This window comes from Ranitomeya variabilis, chromosome 3, assembly GCF_051348905.1.
Source record: "Ranitomeya variabilis isolate aRanVar5 chromosome 3, aRanVar5.hap1, whole genome shotgun sequence".
In the NCBI taxonomy this organism is placed as follows: Eukaryota; Metazoa; Chordata; class Amphibia; order Anura; family Dendrobatidae; genus Ranitomeya; species Ranitomeya variabilis.
In genome coordinates, this window is record NC_135234.1 from 498,628,298 (window position 1) to 498,650,038 (window position 21,741).

At 39.2% G+C, this 21,741-nt stretch overlaps 1 protein-coding gene across 6 annotated transcripts in view; it reads right to left on the minus strand.

Moving 5' to 3' along the window:
- Positions 1–426: 426 nt before the first annotated feature.
- Positions 427–21,741, minus strand: part of MSI2 (musashi RNA binding protein 2) — an 894,813-nt gene continuing 873,498 nt past the window's right edge. For 4 of the 6 annotated variants that reach the window (XM_077296832.1, XM_077296831.1, XM_077296830.1 and 1 more), the window contains 2 exons: positions 14,423–14,500; positions 427–2,096 (listed from right to left, as the gene is read on the minus strand). In XM_077296832.1, the coding sequence (XP_077152947.1) occupies positions 14,459–14,500 (42 nt within the window). In that variant the 3' untranslated portion in view covers positions 427–2,096; positions 14,423–14,458. The remainder of the gene's footprint in view (positions 2,097–14,422; positions 14,501–21,741) is intronic. The other 2 variants (XR_013223945.1, XM_077296829.1) reach the window with 2 other exon arrangements.

Genomic DNA, 21,741 nt, shown 5'->3' on the forward strand with positions numbered 1-21,741 from the left:
TATATATGCTTGGAAGTACAGTACTTTATCAACATTAATAAAATATTTGTTTTAAAAAATCCCCTTATTTTAAAGGTTAAGGTTTGGGGACCAATTCCTACTTTTAATTTACACAGAACTGTTTGGTTTGATTTATTTTAAAATGATACTTATGTTAAAAAAGAAGAAGCTAGAATTAGCTAAACAAAATGACAACGGAATTTCCACTTACAACCGTGGAAAAGATTTAAAAAATAAAATATCGATTAAATCAGCATGCCCCTCCCCCCAAATATTTGCTATACTGAACCTAGATTAAGTATGGTCTAATAACCTATTTGTTACATTTATAAAAAATAGGAGTGCAGCAGCTTCTGTTTCAGAAATGTAGCATTCAGTGTCTTGTACTGGCTGTATGAAAAAAGTACCAATTTTTTTTTCTTTTTTACACGTAACCATTTAAAAAAATAATAAAACTTGGCATACACAAAAAAAAATTCCACACAACAGTAGGTTAATGTCAAATACACCAAGTTGTACTTCTATGTCACTGTTGTAGGCCTATTATTTGATATTACAAAACGAAAATAAAATATCCTTCATAAGCTTCCCCAGGAGAGGACCAAATATAAAACAGCCAAAATAATCTTGTGCAAATAGGAAACTGTCAGTTTTCCCTACCAGTCACAGTGCAATGATGTTCAATAGTTTTGTTATTATTCTTCTTTCTATAATAAATTAGACTTTATCTCCTCTATCGTGATAGTTAGAGCACTGAGGTATTAAAAAAATGATTTGCATTCCTAATTAATTAAAGGAGAACGAAGTGATGAGAAGGGAACACGGGTGAAGGATGCCTTTCCTATATGGCATGTGTCAGTCACTGGAGACAAGTAAACAGGAATAGCTCAAGAAAATGACAGCAAATCCATAGAGCAGCTGAAATGGCTGGACTATTATTTGATCTAATTTAAAATTACTAAAAAAAAATGTTGCAACTTTAAATACTTTAAATATTGCAATTGTAGCTTCATTTTTAGAAAGGGCAATTTTTTTTAAGATTTTTTTTTTTTATCCTCAGAACAACAAAAATAGAACTAGACTTTTAAGCTGTGCACAAAGTTTAAATAGGTAATATGCTGGTATGACGCTAGTACAGTTATCAGGTCTAAACACCTACACAACAAATGTAACAGTGTTAATCTAACTAATAGGGCACATCCCGGCAACTCATTCAGGGTAGAAACTTTTACAAGGTTGATTTCGAACCCACCTGTATTGTTTAGAGATGCTGAAGATTGTTTGCCCTCACAAAAAATATATAGATTTTTTTTTCTCTTACACGTAGTTAATTGAAGGTTATTTACAGCACTTCTGTTTAAGAATGAATTTCATAAAACCTTAGAATATCACCTCTTTCAACAAGAAAAAAAAGCACTTATAGAAAACCGAGGACTCAAAATTTCTCGTCCTTAAGTTATTGCCGAAAATAGATAATCAGTTTAACAAAGGGAGACATCACAAAAAAAAATCTACAGAATCACCTTAGTCAGCTGCTCTTTTACATTATATACATCATGAAATTGAATCTTCACTTCAGTACCAAATAAAACCCCACATTAACTTTCAGAATGTGCTAAAACCCCCTTGTTTTTTTTATTTGTTTTTTTTTTTACCTTTTCATTACCAGCATTTTATTTCTTCTTTCATAATTGGTACCAAAGTTTACAACTTATATTAAAAGTTCAATCTCTGCAAAATAACAATGACAAGACAAGAAAATAAAAGTAAAATCAACCATTAATATACCTACTACAATATTAAAAATAGGCAACTAAAGGGAAAATGCAAAAGGAAAAATGACAAAGCATTAATAAAAGCAATAACTGACAAATTTCTCTTATAAAATAAAAATAAAAGCTGTAGTCTAAAGCGCAGCAGGTTCATGAGATGACGAGATTGAAACACTTGCAGTCCCCAGAATGCCATCTCCAGTTGTGTTTCTGCATGTATATCTTGTACTAATGATAATGTAGTACTGAAGGTCTGATGACATCATCCCAACGTGGGACCATTCAGAAACTTCGCCCGGTCTTGCCTGGGCATCCAGACAAATTCTGCAGCAGGAAAACAGAGATAGCTTTAATACACATAAAATATCAATACATTACACACAAAAATAAGGAGAGGAGAGCTTTTAGGAACTTTTCCCATTATTGAAATTTACTTTGAGAAATTTTTGAAAGAAACAAAAAAAAAATGGAAAAATAAATTAACAATAAATGTGACTTGATGCGAATTCAACTATGACAGTACAAAATGATGATAATAAAGTCACAGTACTAGTGATTATGCAATAGTATGAATAAAACACAAATATCAGGATACATTTCAATGTATCTCCTAAAATTGTTTGTTCATGTATCAACTACATCTGGTGGGTATCTTCACTACCCAGGCCCTAAAACCACTATGTAAATGCTGTGTCCATATGTAAATAACAGTCATTATGACATGCAATAAACAAGTCGTCCTAGGGGAGAAAAAAAACGTGCGCTATCTAAGCATGGTGAGTGTGTAATCAAATAGATGGGGGAGTAGAAGGAAATTTGCTCACCTGATGAGGTTGTGCAATCAGAGGCACAACTCCCGTCTGAACATGGATGAAAAAATGCAAGAGACTGACGCCCTCCTGATTGAGTGGGAATGAACTCCTTGCTTGCATTTCCCACAATGCAAATGCCAAACCAGAAACCAGGAGATAGCCCTGTCTTTGCCACCAAGGAAGTTCAAGGTGACTGAAGTAATCCAAGTGGTAAAATCTAATAATTTTATTATAAATGGTAAAAAACAATAAAAGCTAATATACACAACGCGTTTTGGCTACTTTAGGGTATGTGCACACGTTGCGGATTTCTTGCAGAAATTTCCTGAAGAAAACCGGAAATTTTCTGCAAGAAATCCGCATTTTTTTTTTTGCGTTTTTTTTCCGTTTTTTTCGCGTTTTTTTAGCATTCTGCAAGCGTAATTAGCTTGCAGAATGCTAAAGTTTTCCAAGCGATCTGTAGCATCGCTTGGAAAACTGACTGACAAGTTGGTCACACTTGTCAAACATACTGTTTGACAAGTGTGACTAACTTTTTACTATAGATGCAGCTTATGCAGCATCTATAGTAAAAGATAGAATGTTTAAAAATAATAAAAAAAATAAAAAAATGCTTATACTCACCCAGACATCTCATCAGCGGCGTCCGTTCGTCTTCCTATAGCTGGTCTGTGCGCACAGGACCTAGCGTGACGTCACGGTCACGTGAGCGGTCACATGACCGCTCACGACCAATCACAGGACAGTGACGTCATCGGCAAGGTCCTTCGCCGCACATCAGCTACAGGAACCGAAGCGACAGCATGCAGTGGAGGCGGGAAGACATCGAGGGTGAGTATATCGCTATTTTTTATTTTAATTCTTATTTTTTGACCACTTATATGGTGCCCAGTGCGTGGAGGAGAGTCTCCTCTCCTCCACCCTGGGTACCAACCGCACATAATCTGCTTACTTCCCGCATCGTGGGCACAGCCCCGTGCGGGAAGTAAGCAGATCAATGGACCCCTAGGTGTGCGAAATCCCCTGCAATTCCGCATTTTAATGAACATGTTGCTTTTTTTTCCGCGATGCGATTTTTTCGCGGAAAAAAAGGCTACATTTGCACAAAAAATGCGGAATACACTTAAAATAATGGGAGGCATATGTAAGCGTTTTTTTCGCGTTTTTATCACGTTTTTATAGCGAAAAAAACGCGAAAAATACTTAACGTGTGCACATGGCCTAAAGATGTCTTTAGATGTCTGGACCCCTGATGTAGGCTTTAAGTTGTCAAAACGTGTTGTGTTTGTATATTAGCTCTTATTGTTTTTTACCATTTAAAAGAAAATCATTAGATTTTATCACTTAGATTACTCCATTCACCTTGAACTTCCTTGGTGGCAAAGACAGCGCTATCTCCTGGTTTCTGGTTAGTTATTATGACATGTTATCCTGGCTGATTCACATACTTGAAATCAAGTGTGTACTGTAAGTGTGCATGAACACACACTGATGTATACAAGTTATTTTGCAGTTACATCACTGGACGTGATATCATACATATAGGATAACACTGTCATCCTATTAAAACAAAACAACTATTACTTATTTTAGGCTGCCTGTAGAAAATCTCTTTAAAGTGGAAATGTCAGTTTCATTTTTATTTTTTTACAACTGCACAGAACTGTTAATTACACTTTTTGATATGTTTCATTAGTCACTTTTACCAATACCTGTGCAAAAATCAGAGCTGGAGACAGCTTTTAGGGTGGCATGTTCAGGTTCCCGAGAATATTATAGTCTCCGCTTAAATAACCACTGCTTACACAGCGCTAGAAATAATTTGGGAGACCATCGTAAACCTGCTTATAGCAAAGACTCTGAAGACACACAGCCCCAAGCCATCTCCAAATGTTGCACAGATAATGGTTAAATCGTCAAATAAGGGAGAGTTCAAATGTTATCATCAGTAACAGTGCAGAAAAACAAGACAACAAAAACTAAAACAGTTACTCTTAAAGGATGGAATCACACATCCAGTTTTTGACTGGCATTGTTCATGCTGGTCTTGATAAGGGAGTATGTTGGAGTCAGACACTACTGATTCATGAAGAGGTGCATGGCTCTTCCTGAATTGGAGCGTCTGACAAGTGCTGTGTGCCTCTGTGCGCTACATAAAAGTCCATAACAGGAATAAGATTTCTGGCATACAAAACACTAAAGATTGACATCAATTTGACGCAAAATTTACGTGGACCTCTGAGTTACACGCAAGTATTGTGACTTTTTAAAGAATTCTGACATGAAAGCTTTGATGAATAGGGCCCTAAATTCCTTATAATTGTCTCATTATTTCCAAAAACTGCCAAAAACTGTATGTGTGACTCCAGACAAAACTGCCTTTCCAAACCTAGTTGGTGAGAAGAGCAAACTAACATAGCTAATGGTACATCTTAACAATCCATATTATTTTAATTGCCAAGCTACCATATGGCCTAACAGCGATGGATCATCTAATCTTTGCTGATAACATCAAATTATACATTTCACACTTTGTCTTGGTTGCAGAAAGAAAAATTAATTTGTTTACTTAAAACATACATCTGACAAATACTAATTAGGCAAATTAAATATGCTTCTTTTAGCAATGAAGTCACAAACAGAAATCAGAGTACGAGGTTGGAGTGGGAGGAACGTGCAGTCAACAGTGAGTGGGAAGTGAGAAAGGATGAAATAAATCAATTTTGTGAGAAAGTTAAGCAAATAATTAACCAGTTCTGCTGATATGAAAATCTCAATTAAAGGAAGTAAGGTGCTCAAGAACAAACACTGGGAAGGCTGGAAAATTGAAGTTCATATCAATTCAATGAGTCATTAACGGTGTTAACTAGCATTATAAAATTGATGGTCTACCATCCATTTTAGTTTGGTGGAGGTCTGACTCTCCCCATCCCCAGCAATCTGCTGTTTGACGTGGTTGCAGCGCTTATGCTCTTCCAATGCTTACAACTGCCTGCATGTTAATGTGAACTCAATAACTCCATAATTTTTTTAAAGGCAATGCATGAGACAACGGCACAACTGGTAAAAACACCAGTCTCTGCCATTTTAATTTGTTTAGAGCTCCTTCTTGTGATTTGCATTCCGTGAAGGGCCATGCACAATGTGCATCTGAGGTGGAGAAGGATGAATTGTCCCACTTGAATTCTAAAAACTTAGCCAAGATGTTTTGAATGTGTCCGATATGAAGTTTTTAAAGAGGGTACGGGGTCATGGCGAAGTCCTCAAATGTGGCCAGAACTGCAGCTGTGCAATGGCCAATTGTTGGACAATTTTGTTAAACAATTGCACAGCCTTTGGCCCACTTTAGATGGGCAGTTTCAGCTGTGCTGCTATGGGCACATTGCCTAACCACCCCCTTACAAATAGCAAAATTAAGAATGCAGCATATGGATAGGATACAGAGGGTACCTTTGAATCAGATAAAGTAATGCCTTATAAATAAAGCATGCACATTTTTTGGTAGATTTTATTTTTTACTGTTCTGAAGTTATACTATAGCATAGTATTATACAGACATTGACCCAGGGTCCCTTATTATATTGCTTATTAAAGGGAATGTCAGCAGGACTTCACAAACAATTTATATATGCATGTATCTCTTTCAAAAACAAGTCCAGTAATACCTCTACCTAAACAGTCAGTTGCGCCATTGCTAAGAAAACAGCATTTTACTTGATATGCAAATTATGCTGTAGATCTGAAACCTCTGTCACTCGAGCTCTATTCCCTGCCTAGGAGCAACTCCTCCAGTTTGACTGACTGCTCTTTTGCCTGAGATCACACAGAATAGAGGCTGTCAGTCAAGCAGGAGACGGTGCAGGGTAAAAATAGAGCTGGAGTGACAGAGGCCTCAGATCTACATATTTATCTGCATGTCAATTCAAATGCTCATTTCTCAGGAATAGAGAAACTGTCTTGTTAAAGGTATTGATGGACTCTTTGAAGAGCTTATGTGCTTATAAATAGTTTGGGGTGAAATCCTGCTGATATTCTCTTTAAATCATAATCTGAGCCATCGGTATGTTTTTGACCATCTGTGTACCTCATCTTTTAGGGTAAAACTTGTGCCAAATGGCAAAAACACCTCTTCGGAATGTATATTTAAAGCATGCAATATTTTAATGCAGGATCTCTACAATACAGGATTTTTTTTAATACACCATAAAAAAAAAAACTACACAACGAGTTTGACAAACTTCATCGTCAGAGTTAAAGAAAAAAAAAAAAAAAAAAGGGCAAAGAGCTTTAAAATCTCATGATAGTGGCAGGAAAGCAGCACTATAAAGTCATCTCTAATATTCTGCCAGTTATGTATTAGAAGGTCAAAAGAAAAAACAGAAACTGTAACCTCAAAAGTCTGAAAAGGCTAAAGAAAATATGAGCCAGGGAATCAATTTTAAAAGTTCACTTTGTATTTTAGGGAAGAAAAATGGTAAGTACTTATAAAATACAGGCAGATCAAATCAGCTACACTATAATTTGAAAATGTCTGAAGCCGAGCAATTTTTCAAAACGGGGGAAGCAACCAAAATGCCTAAATATTATTGCAGCTTCACAAGAGAAAATTAGTTTAATACTTCACAAAAAATTGCAGCTCCGTTTTATTTCTGAAAGAGGTGCTTGAAGAGCATTGTGGATGACAAGAACGCAGGCATTTATGCAAAATGACTAGAATTTACAAAAGAAATATACGGTGATGAATTTAAACATCTGGTTATTGATTTATTTTCTTTTAAGGTAATCGCTTAACAGTGTTCTCACCGGCAAGCATAAAGAGCAGCTTGTGAAGTATGGCTTTTACCGCTTGTGTGGCACCTTGTTATGGCGGATCGTGAAACACAGAGATGAGGCATACTTGCCATAATAAGATAGGCATTACTCTTTGTAGAATACAATGGAAATTAACAGATAAATACTGTAAAAGTCATCCCATCTACAGTGATGGAAATGTATATGGTGGCAGTGACAGATATGCATCTATCCCTTAACATTTAGCTCCACTGCAATATATCATTATCGTCTGCAGGTGGGGATTATATTGATATCACTTTCTTCTGCAGATTTGGATTTTTTATATACACTGCTGAAAAAATTAAAGGGAACATTAAAATACCACATCCTAGATATCACTAAATGAAATATTCCACTTTCAAATCTTTATTTATTGCATAGTGGAATGTGTTGAGAACAAAAAAACATAAAAATGATCAGAGTAAATCAAAATTTATATCCCATGTAGGTCTGGATTTGGAGTGATACTCAAAATCAAAGTGGAAAATCAAATTGCAAGCTGATCCAACTTCAGTGGAAATGCCTAAAGACTTATTCTCAGTAGTGTGTGTGGCCTACACGTTCCAGTATGACCTCCCTAGAGCACCTAGGCATGGTCCTGATGAGGTGGTGGATGGTCTCCTGAGGGATCCCCTCCCAGACCTGGATTAAAGAACCAGTCAACTCCTGGACAGTCTGTGGTGCAACAAGACATGAACGCTCTCCATGGCGTCTCCAACCTCTGTCACGTCTGTCACATGTGCTCAGTGTGAACATGCTCTCATCCGTGAAGACCACAGGGAGCCAATGTTAAATCTGGCAATCTTGGTGTTCTCTGGCAAATGCAAATCGCCCTGCACGGTGCTGGGCTGTAAGCACAAGTTGCAGAGTAAACATAGTCTTAAAGGGAATTTGTCAATAGGATAAACTACCCTAAGCCATTCATATGGGCCTGTAGGTCATAGAAAGTGGAATAAAATGACACCTTGATACAGAAATCCACACTTATCTCAATATGCAAATGGAATGTTAAGATCTATGGGCTGGACACAGATCCCTCTGGGGCCATGTGCACACATTGCGGATTACTCTGCAGATTTTTCTAGACTGATTTTGGTAAATCCGCTGGTAAACCACACTGCGGATTTCCTGCGGAATTACAGCGACTTTTTTGCGGATTCCACCTGCGGTTTTACACCTGCGGATTCCTATTATGGAGCAGGTGTAAACCGCTGCGGAATCCGCACAAAGAATTGATATGCTGCGGAATAAACAACGCTACGTTTACGCACATTTTTTTCCGCAGCATGTGCACTGCGGATTTTTTTTTCCATAGGTTTACATGGTACTGTAAACTCAGGCAAAACAGCGGCCAATCCACTGCGGATCCACAGCAAAATCCGCAACGTGTGCACATACCCTCATAATCTGCCCCCAGAGCTTATTTTAAAGGGGTTATAGCCTATCCTTAGCACAATTCATCAATACCTGGTGGTGGGGGTATGACACTGGAGAACACAGCTCCAACAACTGCACAGTGGCAGTGGCCAGATCCTGCTAAAAAAGTATTGCAACACTCTTCCAATTCATTTCTATATGAAATTCACTTTGATTTTCAAATGGGGAGTTTTCTTAGATTTTTTTCTGAAATGGTTTTGAAAAACATATGGTAGAAAAAAAGAAAACATGTCACTTCTATAAAGGGAATCCTGAAGGAAGCCTCTTCTAAGGCTATGTTCACTCATTTCTTTTTTTGCACCTTTTTTTAAAAAGGTAAAATTTAAACTTGGGAAAATCACTAAGTGGATTTCACATCTTGCTGTACTTGTGTTTTTTTCCGTCAAAAACGCTTAAAAAAAAAACAACTAACGGCAGCATTTTTGTTGCTTTTTTGCACTTACTCATTGCTTTCTATGTGTCAAAAAATGCTGCACAAAAGCTGGAAGAATAAACATACTGCAGTTTTCAAAAACTCAGCGGTTTCCCAATCCAGTCAGGAAAAGAACAGTTCATGAAAAAAAAACTCTTCCAAAAGTCATAAAAATACTCTTCAAAACTGCTTCAGGAAACCCTTAAGGAAAAGAAAAATCCCTTCAAAAACTTGTTTCCTGAAGTGAATACTGCTTCAAAAACTAAAAAAACTATGAGTGCACAAAGCCTTAATGCTGATCTGACTTTTTCATGTGTTGTTCTATTAGGCAGGGGGAGAAGAAAGCTCTCATACTAAATAATTTGAACTCATAAATGTTTTGGCTCAATGTATTCTTCAAGCTCTCCTAGTTACCAAAGGCACAACTTTGGCCATTTTGGTTATTAAAAGTATGGGATCTGTAGCAGTATGGTGACAGACCTGCTTTAATAAGAGAAAGGCAATAATGTTTTTCTAATCTTTCACAACTCTTTATACACTGCCCTGAAGAATTACTTCCATTACTCCCACATAAAACGGTCTGAAATTAAAAAATATATACCATATATATACCAAACTTGAAAACAGCCATGATTAAAAATCTATCATTATTTTGTGATTAGAGAGAAAGAGCTTGTCAAAGGGCTCTATTACCAAAGTTTTCATTTTTAAATTTGCAGTGGACTTTCAAAGAAGACATGTTTTAAATAAATGTCAACAAACAGCACAGTGACAGCATCTTCAATGAGAAAACTCCAAAAAAAACCACAAGGTGGTTGTGTGATTAACATGCCATGAAAAATTAACAGTATACTCTAATTTCAGCGGACCAGTAAAAAAGTTGCCCATAGCTCCTTTAGTTTTCACCAAGACCTCTGAAAAATGAGAACTGGAATCTGATTGGTTGCTCTGGCTTAGCAGCCGTAGCAAATGGTAATCTAGAATCCTAAAGAAAGGGCAATTCCTGATTCTTGCTAACTGAAGAAACCGTTTAGAATATATTTGTCTATGAAACAGAACTGGCAAAGTGTAAAAAAAAGATACATACATAATTAACAAGGGAAAAGCAAAAAGGTTAGAAAACTGGCAACATTCCAAATTTGGTTTGCTAAGGTGATGTTTTAAATTGGATTTTGTATAGTTTAAACATTTTTAATTTCACGTAATTGTTCCATAGTTATTAGAGGAAGAATGTCATCTTTTGACTCCAGTATTGGCACATTGCTTAATTATGCACCGTGGCATTCTGTGAGCAGTGGAACTAAGCTGTCAGCCTTTGTTTGGAAAAGTACAGTATTTATTAGGATACGGGAATGATTTGAGCATTCACAGATTCAATATGGTCTTTTTCTTCATTCAAAGGTAAGGTGCCGACACATTAAGATGATTTGACAGCTACAAGTAACATATCAAGAGGCTTGAGGAAGTTAAACACTTGATCAAACATATCATAGTTTAGAATTAGCCTATTAATTAAAAGAGGCTAATAGAATTTAGAAGTGGGTCAGTAATAAAAGACAAGGTTGTTATGAATATGTAATGATACAATGTACCTTGAGAATACACTTCACCTTACATTAATATTCTTATCAATTGACTTTTAATTGGCTGTAATAATCTCAATTGCTAAGTCTTAATGTATATCCAATATGAAGTTCTTGTCTCATTTCGGACTTAAAATGTTTTTGTTTTTTCAAATTCCCACCTCATAGACATAAAAATACAATTTTCACAAATAATTTGGTTCAAGATATCAGATTAGTTTATCTTTATCTGAACTATTTAATGCTGAGTGTATATTGGTTTACTACAATTCATAATATAACTCAAAAGCTCAGTCATATACATCTCTGACAGCGGATTCACACTGCTTTTGCAGTGTCAATTTGCTGCAAGCAATGGAAAATATTTGGAACTTATTTGCAGGGAATCTGTCACCCAAAAATGGCCTATAAACTAAGGCCACCGGCATCAGGGGCTTATCTACAGCATTCTGTAATGCTGCAGATAAGCCCCCGATGTATCCTGAAAGATAAGAAAAACAGATTATATTATACTCACCCAGGGGCGGACCCGCTGCGGGCCGATGGGGGTCGGGTCCGGCACCTCCCATCTTCATACGATCACGTCCTCTCCTTGCCGCGGCTCCTGCGCAGGCGCACTTTGTCTGCCCTGTTGAGGGCAAAGTACTGCAGTGTGCAGGGCCTCTCTGACCTTTCCCGGCGCCTTGAGCCGCGGCAAGAAGACAAGAAGAGAAGATGATCGTATCAAGATGGGAGGCGCCGGACCGCAACGCCCATCAGACCTGGACCGCAGCGGGACCTTCCCTGGGTGACTATAATATAACCTGTTTTTCTTATCTTTCAAGATACATCTGGGGCTTATCTACAGCATTACAGAATGCTGTAGATAAGCCCCTGATGCCGGTGGCCTTAAGGCCCCGTCTCACATAGCGAGATCGCTAGCGAGATCGCTGCTGAGTCACAAGTTTTGTGACGCAACAGCGACCTCAGTAGTGATCTCGCTATGTGTGACACGTACCAGCGACCAGGCCCCTGCTGCGAGATCGCTGGTCGTGTCGGAACGGCCTGGGCCGTTTTTTGATCGTTGAGGTCCCGCTGACATCGCTGAATCGGTGTGTGTGACACCGATCCAGCGATGTCTTCACTGGTAACCAGGGTAAACATCGGGTTACTAAGCGCAGGGCCGCGCTTAGTAACCCGATGTTTACCCTGGTTACCAGCGTAAATGTAAAAAAAACAAACAGTACATACTCACCATCTGATGTCCGTCAGGTCCCTTGCCGTCTGCTTCCCACACTGACTGAGCGAAGCAAAGTGAAAGTACAGCACAGCGGTGACGTCACCGCTGCGCTCTGCTCTCACTGTACGGCGGCACTCAGTCAGAGCAGGAAGTAGACGGCAAGGGACCTGACGGACATCAGATGGTGAGTATGTACTGTTTGTTTTTTTTGGTAACCAGGGTAAACATCGGGTTACTAAGCGCGGCCCTGCGCTTAGTAACCCGATGTTTACCCTGGTTACCCGGGTGCTGCAGGGGGACTTCGGCATCGTTGAAGACAGATTCAACGATGCCGAAGTCGTTCCCCTCATCGTTGGTCGCTGGAGAGAGCTGTCTGTGTGACAGCTCCCCAGCGACCACACAGCGACAAAACAGCAACGCTGCAGCGATCAGCATCGTTGTCTGTATCGCTGCAGCGTCGCTGTGTGTGACGGGGCCTTTAGTTTATAGGTCATTTTTGGGGTCACAGATTCCCTTTAAAAGCCCCATTCACCCAATGGAGGCTAAAAAAAAATGTCCCAAGTTTCCTTCTGAACTACATAGGGTTGCTATTTATCACAATAACATTTTTACAGAAAAGAATATCCAGAGTGCAGCTGACTTAAGTGACTAGTTGTGATATTGTAGTTAAGCCTATTAAGTCCCTAATGCCTTCCTATAGTGGTGATGGAAAGTTTGTAAACCCCAAAACTACATCAGATGTTTACACTAGCACTTAAAAGTTTCAAATCAAACAGAGAACGAATCAAATAAATTAGTAAAAAATATTAGACTTTGTCATTCATTTTTTTATTGAGTAAAAAGATGCAATATCAAATGTCTATGAGTGGCAAAAGTATTTGTGCCATCAGGATTAGCAGAGAACGTTAAGGTGAAATGAGAGTCTGGTGTTTTCCATAAATGGGATGATAAATCAGGTGTGAGTGGGTGACCTGTTTTAAAAAACAGCAGGGAATAAAGGGACTCTGTTAGCAAAAAATGACTTTTCAAACCAAGTACAGGTGCTCAGTGCATCACGGCGGGGCCAATAATTTATATACACCTTCCGACCTGCTTGGTTTCCATCTATCTCCACCTTTCTCTGGCTCTTATGAAGCCGGAGCTGTCAAAGACAAGGATGGAGGTGGAGACTGAGGGAAAACCAACAGTTGGAAAGGCATATTTAAATGATTGGCCCTGCCATGATACATCAAGCGGTGGGACTTCATATGAACACTAATTCTTTGCGAACAGAGTCCCTTTAATAAAGTCTTATTCTAAAACTCTACAAAATTACAATGATGCTGTTGCAGTTTGCTAAAGATCTGGAAAAGTCAGAAGGCAACTGGAACAATGTTTTGTGGATGGAAGAGACCAAAACACAGCTTTTAGGTTTATATTAGAAGAGTTAGCTTTGGAAAAAGAAAAACACTGCATTATTGCATAAAAATATACCATTTGTGAAACTAAGTGGTGGTAGCATCATGGCTTGGACCTGTTGTTTCCTTTGGGCTAGTATGGCTTGCCATCATTGATGGAGCAATGAATTCGAAATGTCACCAAATTCTAAAGAAAAACATCAGGACATTTGTCCCTGAGATAAATCTCAAGACAATGCAAGTCATGCAGCAGGACATTAAGTCAAAGAATAGAATTTGTGCTACAAATGATTGGTTACAGAAGAATTACGATCATGTTTTTGGAATGGCCAAGTCAAAATTCTGACCTTAAATTCTAAAGAAATGTTGTGGAAGGGCTTAAAGTCAGCAGTTTATGGAAGAAACCACCAATAAAATTAGAAGCTGTTTTGTAGGGAAGAATGGGATAAAATTCCTCCAAGCCAATGTACAGGACTGGTCAACTGATACCAAAAACATTTACCTGCAGTTATTGCTGCAGAAGGGGTCACACCAGATCCTGAAATCACAGGTTAACATACTTTTGCCACTTACTGACTTTATGATTTTGGATAATTTTCATCAATAAAAAATGACGGTCTAATAATATTGACTCATTTGTTTGGTTTGGTTTTTTAAATGCAGAAATATGGAAATATCTGAAGGATTCACAAACTTTCAAGCACCACTGCATGTGTTAAACAATAGTCTAGGATATTTTGTTTACCGCAACACAATATTCCTAATTAGAGGGGATTTTAATTCCGAACAGCAGCAGCAAGATTAACTTCTACAAAGTGGACAGCAGACTGATGGATGAAAAAAAGGTGTTAGACACCAAAGAGTTAAAAGTAAGGTGATATGCTTATGAATTGACAAAGGGATGATGAAGACAGCAGATTACATTTCAGTCAAATATAATGGTAGAAATTAGAATACCTCAAAGCGAGATGGCAACCAATCACCTGAAACGTTTCAATGGTATCCATTTGTAAAAGCCGTTGCAATCAAAGGCCCCTAAAATTGTACAATTGTTGAGTTTGTCAGTGCCCTATTCAACAAGAACAGATTTTTGCATTTCAGCTTGATAAGGCATTGGTGGCATGAATGTGCATTTTCCCACATGTATGTAGTTGTCCACAACATGTTACATTCGCAACTAAGGTATAATTCATCACTGCGAGGCATAAACAGTGCAAACAGTGGTAGCTGCTGTGACCACAGCTTGTGAGACATTTGTAGCTTAACCTTCGTAAGACAATATTAGAAAATATACGCAAAACCCCACTGAGAAAGGCTGCCAACCTCCCTCCTCTGTGCATTGTAATGGCCCTGCAGAGAAATATTAGCACAGCAAAACTGCAACTTCAAGGCTGTGCTTTCATCTGAGCAGCCCAGAGGTCACCATAGCCAAGCTTTGTAAATCACAGAGGGCTTTTCCAGCAGGTGCGGGATGAAACGAGACAAGTTTGGAAGGTTGAGAGAGGGTAATTTACCTTAGTACTTAGGTTAGCGGAATGATAATGCATCCTATTTGATAATGCAAGCAAACCAGATGAGATTTAAAGGTTACTATGGTGACATGATATTCTGAAGACGATTTCAACTAGGTTCAAAGGGTTAGTGATTGAGCTAAAGTTATATTAGAACTATTAAACAGGAAATAAGGGATGACACAAAAGAAACAGGCAAACAAAGCAATTGAACCTAAATGTAAGGCTTTAACTTATTTTTTTCCCCAAACTAAAAACCAATCAATAAACTAAATACTCCATTAAAAATCCTATTGCTGATATAGAGTCTGTTTCACCAAGCTGTCAGTAAAGCTGCTTTTGAAATAGACTTGACAGCAAATAGCGGTCTCAGAATTCTTTGGTGTCTCCCTCCCTTCTCTCAGTGTTAGGCCGGGGTCACACTAGACCGTAATACGGACGAGTGCTATGCGATAAAAAATCGCATAGCACTCGGCCCAATGTTAATCTATGGTGCAGCTCCCATCATCCGATATTTTCTCCACCGTATTTCGGATCCGAGGGAACTCGCAGCAGGCTGCGATTGTCAGCGTATCTCGGCCGAGACTCGCCAATGAAAGTCTATGGGTGCGAGAAAAAATCGGATTACACACGGACCATGCGTGTGCATTGCGAGAAATACGCAGCGGTGTTCTATAGAAAAGCCGGTAATTCAATTGCTGGCTTTGCATTTCTCCTTCACAAACCCGACAGGATATGAGACATGGTTTACATACAGTAAACCATCTCATATCCCCCTTTTTTTTGCATATTCCACACTACTAATGTTAGTAGTGTGTATGTGCAAAATTTGGCCGCTGTAGCTGCTCAATTAAAGGGTTAAATGGCGGAAAAAATTGGCGTGGGCTCCCGCGCAATTTTCTCCGCCAGAATGGTAAAGCCAGTGACTGAGGGCAGATATTAATAGCCAGGAGAGGGTCCATGGTTATTGGCCCCCCCGTGGCTACAATCCAGCAGGGGCGCATCACCGCGACTGAATGCAAGTATAGATCACTGCTTTCCTTTCAGCACCCGGGGATTACAGGCACGAGCGAGTGGTTTATCGCAGCTCTGCCTGTAATATTAGTTAACCCCTTCAGATGGATTACTTCGTGGGACGTGACAGTTCATCAGAGAGGGTATGTATCTTGTGTGTTTATTGTTTTGCCAAGCGAGGGTCTGAAAATGGAATGAGAGAGCAATAAAATATTACAACAACCGCTGTGTTTATTTCATTAAAATACTTTTTAATCATGTGTGTGTGTGTTTTTTAACCCTTTCAAACAATTGGATTAATAATGGATAGGTGACATAATTGACGCCTCTCCATTATTAATCTGGCTTAATGTCACCTTCCAATAGCAAGGTGGCATTAACCCTTCATTACCCCATAGCCCACCGCTACAGGGAGTGGGAAGAGAGTGGCCAAGTGCCAGAATAGGCGCATCTTCCAGATGTGCCTTTTCTGGGGTGGCTGGGGGCAGATGTTTGTAGCCACGGGGGGGCCAATAACCATGGACCCTCTCCTGGCTATTAATATCTGCCCTCAGTCACTGGCTTTACCATTCTGGCGGAGAAAATTGCGCGGGAGCCCACGCCAATTTTTTCCGCCATTTAACCCTTTATTTGAGCAGCTACAGTGGCCAAATTTTGCACATACACACTACTAACATTAGTAGTGTGGAATATGCAAAAAAAAGGGGGATATGAGATGGTTTACTGTATGTAAACCATGTCTCATATCCTGTCGGGTTTGTGCAGGAGAAATGAAAAGCCGGCAATTGAATTACCGGCTTTTCACAGATATCGCACTGAATGAAATATAAATACAGAATATATATATATGTGTCTCAATGACATATATATATATATATATATATATATATATATATATATATATATATATATATATATACTGTATATATGTTTTCCCGAACATTTGAGCACATAAATCCATTAGATGTCGGTTTTGCAAGCTTGCGAGAAAATCTCGGCATACGGATGCCATACGGATGTCACACGGATCATTTGATGCGAGGAAATCGCATCCTCGCACTGCACACGGATCACTGTTTTTGAAACATTTGGGCGATTCTCGGCCGTGAAAAACGGACCGTTTTTTTATACGTTAAGTGTGTCCCCGGCCTTAGAGATAGAATGGAAGGGGAGGAAGTTGTACTCCGCAGAACACAGTGTACAGAGATAAGAATTTAAGAGATGACAGCAGCCCAGCAGATATAAGGAGTAGACAGTAGATATAAGGATAAGAGCACACATGGCAGTGTGCACGGATATCATATACGCTATATATGGGTGTGTAGTGAAAAGAGAGGTTCCGCTAAAGGAAGGGGAATATCACACACCCCTCAACATGTGTGTCTCTCAATGCAAAGGAAGAAGAAATGTATCATGAACTGTAGAAGGGGAAATCACTTCAGGAATTAAGATGTGCTGATACATGAGAGCTAGTGAGGACCGCAGAATCCTGAACTCACAAACAGCATGTGTAACTAATTTGAAAAATAGCCCCAAAAACATATTAGTCTGGTAATTTTTACCATGCGTATAATCGCAAATACATGCTAAATTGCATGTCAATGAGCATAACGACTCAAGCTAATAGTAGAAAAAAAGGAGGACAAAAAAGTCTAATGCTCTCAAATATGTAATCAATAACTTTATTAAATATCAAAAAAGTGAAGGTACATACGAATAAAAACAGTGTATTATATACACATGCATATAAAACACAGAGCAATCAGGAAAAGTAAGGTACGTGACAAACTCCAATAAGTTAGTGAGTACCGGTATCGCCAGCTACTTTATATGAGTAGATAGAATAAAGCAATAAAGTAAAAGGTGCCTACTGTGGGGATATAGTCAATATTGCAACCATGTATATATATGGCTGGCCCATGGGATGAAGCAAGCTTTGAATCATATATAATGAAGCTCCCAAGTGAACTCTACCTGCTGCTTCACTAAACTAAGAAAATAGCCATGCCTAAAAAAGGCAGAGGGCTAAGCCCGAGCAAGCCAAACTACCAGTAATGGAAGCAATGTGACCCACAGTGACTAACATGGTGACAACAACTAAAGATAGTTACCCATATAGATTGTAGCAAGCGTCCCGGATCTCACTCCCCAAAAGTGAGATCCGGGACGCTTGCTACAATCTATATGGGTAACTATCTTTAGTTGTTGTCACCATGTTAGTCACTGTGGGTCACATTGCTTCCATTACTGGTAGTTTGGCTTGCTCGGGCTTAGCCCTCTGCCTTTTTTAGGCATGGCTATTTTCTTAGTTTAGTGAAGCAGCAGGTAGAGTTCACTTGGGAGCTTCATTATATATGATTCAAAGCTTGCTTCATCCCATGGGCCAGCCATATATATACATGGTTGCAATATTGACTATATCCCCACAGTAGGCACCTTTTACTTTATTGCTTTATTCTATCTACTCATATAAAGTAGCTGGCGATACCGGTACTCACTAACTTATTGGAGTTTGTCACGTACCTTACTTTTCCTGATTGCTCTGTGTTTTATATGCATGTGTATATAATACACTGTTTTTATTCGTATGTACCTTCACTTTTTTGATATTTAATAAAGTTATTGATTAATTACATATTTGAGAGCATTAGACTTTTTTGTCCTCCTTTTTTTCTAGCATGTGTAACTAAGGCTACTTTCACACTCGTCCGTCGGTATGGGCCGTCGCAAACAGTCAGCCTGACGGACAGTATGTTAAGTAGCACAACGGGGGCAGCGGATGCAGTTTTACAACGCATCCACTGCCCCATTGTAAGGTCTGGGGAGGAGGGGGCGGAGTTTCGGCCGCACATGCGCGGTCGAAAATAGCGGACTCGATGCACAAAAAAGGTACATGGAACGTTTTTTTGTGCCGACGGTCCGCCAAAACAAGGCGCATCCGTCGCACGACGGATGCAACGTGTGGCCATACGTCGCAATGCGTCGCTAATGTAAGTCTATGGGGGAAAAAAACGCATCCTGCAGACAACTTTGCAGGATGCGTTTTTTTCTCCTACACGACGCATTGCGACGTATTCCAAACGACGCTAGTGTGAAAGTAGCCTAAGAAAGACACTCCATATGCGAAAACTATGAAACTAGGAGCAGGTTGTAAATGAAATATAAAGGGTGTAAGATTGAATAAACAAATGGAGACTGCAGCCTGAAATTTGATACAACTTTTTAAACTCATGGTTATGGCTAACAGGCAAAAATTATCTTTTGCCAATTCAAATGTGTCCAGACTCCAGAGCATTTACATTTTCCATTTTTGAAAAGTATACCCATAAAATGTTAAAGGCCTACAAATCTGCACAGCCAATGTATGCTGCCATAGTCTTACACTGTGGAATGTACCACACTGATAGTAACCAGTACTGCAATTCAAAATTGTTGGTACTATAGTAGATGTACCTATATCTTTATTACTATTATTAACCTAGCTGATGTCTCATTGGATCTATTAATGTTAGTTTTCTTATTAAAGGGAACTTGTCAGCAGTTTTTGCCATTTAATTTGAGAGCAGCATAATGTAGAGGCAGAAACCCTTATTCCAGCTGTCATTTACTGTGATGTTTGTAGCGGTTTCAATAAATTCAATGTATTATCAGCAGGAGTTTATCGCTGGAAGACTCCCCCTGTCTCATGCCATGTAGTCCTCCTGCTCTGCGTAAGCCCGTCCCACCATTGATTGGCAGATTTATGCCAATGTATAGTGTCCAAAAGAAGCTGTCAATCAGTGATTGGGTTCTACAAAGCTCAGCATTCATAGAGTGCGATATAGGCAGCAGATAAAACAGGGATTTTATCCAAACTACTAGGGATGATCGAATAGTTATGGATAAGAGCTTATCTGAATAGTTATAGCGCTTACCAAATAGCTGCATCGGTAACCTGGATACCTGGAGCACTCCCGATAATCAGCTGTCTGGCACGTGTCACAGCTGTGTGACAGTAACAACACATACATGGATAGCCCAAAAACAGGGCTTCTCAATTGTTTTAACTGTGGTATTACCATTTGGATGAACATGGCTATCATTACCAGTATGAGTCCTTACTAAAATTAAAAATACAGAAAATATATCTCCAAAACTCATTTGAATATTAAAATAGGCTAAAAAAATGTAATTAATCTTTTGGGGATTCCACTCTTACTGTGACTTATCATTATCAACAATATCAGTAGAGATGGGTGGACACCTGGATGTTCAGGTCAGGCGGATTCAGCCAAACAGTTACAAAATGTTTGCAGCCACCCAGAAAATGCGCCTCTAATAGATGCGCCAATCCTGGCACTTTGCCCGGCTCTTCCCACTTGCCCTGTAATGGTGTTAAGTGGGGTTCATATTTGGGGTGTTGATGTCACTTTTGTATTGTCAGGTGACATCAAGCCCACAGGTTAGTAATGGAGAGGCGTCTGTTAGACACTAATCCATTACTAATCCTATAGTTGTATGGTAAATAAAAACACAGCCAGAATAAAATCCTTTATTTGAAATAAAACAAAACACACTTTTCGGCAGTAACTTAGATGACATCACCGCCGGTCACTGATGCTGCGCTCTCAGCAGCTCATCCATCATTGGTTCTCAGCCTGGATGGTTGCATCTTGGCACCGTCCAGGTTGAAAAATATTTATCCCCCAGACATGGATTACAGCATGGGACAGAACTTCGGACAGGTGAAGGATACAGTTTTTTTATTTTTGCTTTATTACAGAAGACGAGGCCTTCGGTGGAATAAGTGTTAAGTGAGTATAACTGTTATTTTGAAAATAAAAGTGTGTTTTGCTTTATTTCAAATAAAAGACTTTATGCTGGGCTGGCTGTGTGTTTATTTACAATACAACTATAAGATTATTAATGGATTGGTGTCTTATAGACGCCTCACCATTACTAATCCGTGGGCTTGATGTCACCGGACAATACAAAGGTGACATCAACCCGACAAATGGGAAGAGCCAGACAAAGCGCCAGAATTGGCGCATCTAATAGATGCAATTTTTCTGGGTGGCTGCAGTCGGCTATTTTTAGGCTGGGAGGGTCCAATATCCATGGCCACTTACCAGCCTGAGAATACCAGCCCCGAGTCATCTGCTTTAGCTTGGCTGGTTGTCAAAAATGGGAGGACCCCACACTATTGTTTTTTAATTATTTATTCAAATAATTAAAAAAAAATTCTTGAAAACCAGCTTGCTGAAGCTGACAGCTAAAAGCTGCAGCCCCCAGCTGTGAGTTTTGCATGGCTAGTTGTCAAATATACAGGGGAACCCATACCAATTTTTCTTTTAGTTATTTATTTACAGCGGCAGCAGGTATTAGCTGATGGGAGCTGTAGTCCCATCAGCTTATGCCAGTGACCGGAGGTAAACTTCATAACTCCGATCACAGCTGCACGCTCACACTGTCTTTTGAAATCGTGGGAACCACAGTTGTCTGACCGGTAGTGATGATTTTACAGAAACAGTGTTTGCCACGCTGTCATGCAAATGACACCTCAACAAACACCCAGTGTTTGGGGGACCGAACCGAACAGTAACATGGACTTCCTGGTGAAGTAAGTGTTCGGTGTCCATGCCTGAATAGTAGGTGTTCGAAACGGATGCCAAACTTTACTGTTCGGGTTCGCCCATCTCTACACATCAAAGATAAATTTTGCCTCGAAAAAGCTCTTTTTGAGATCAATACAAAAACTAGTTTTGACTGGAC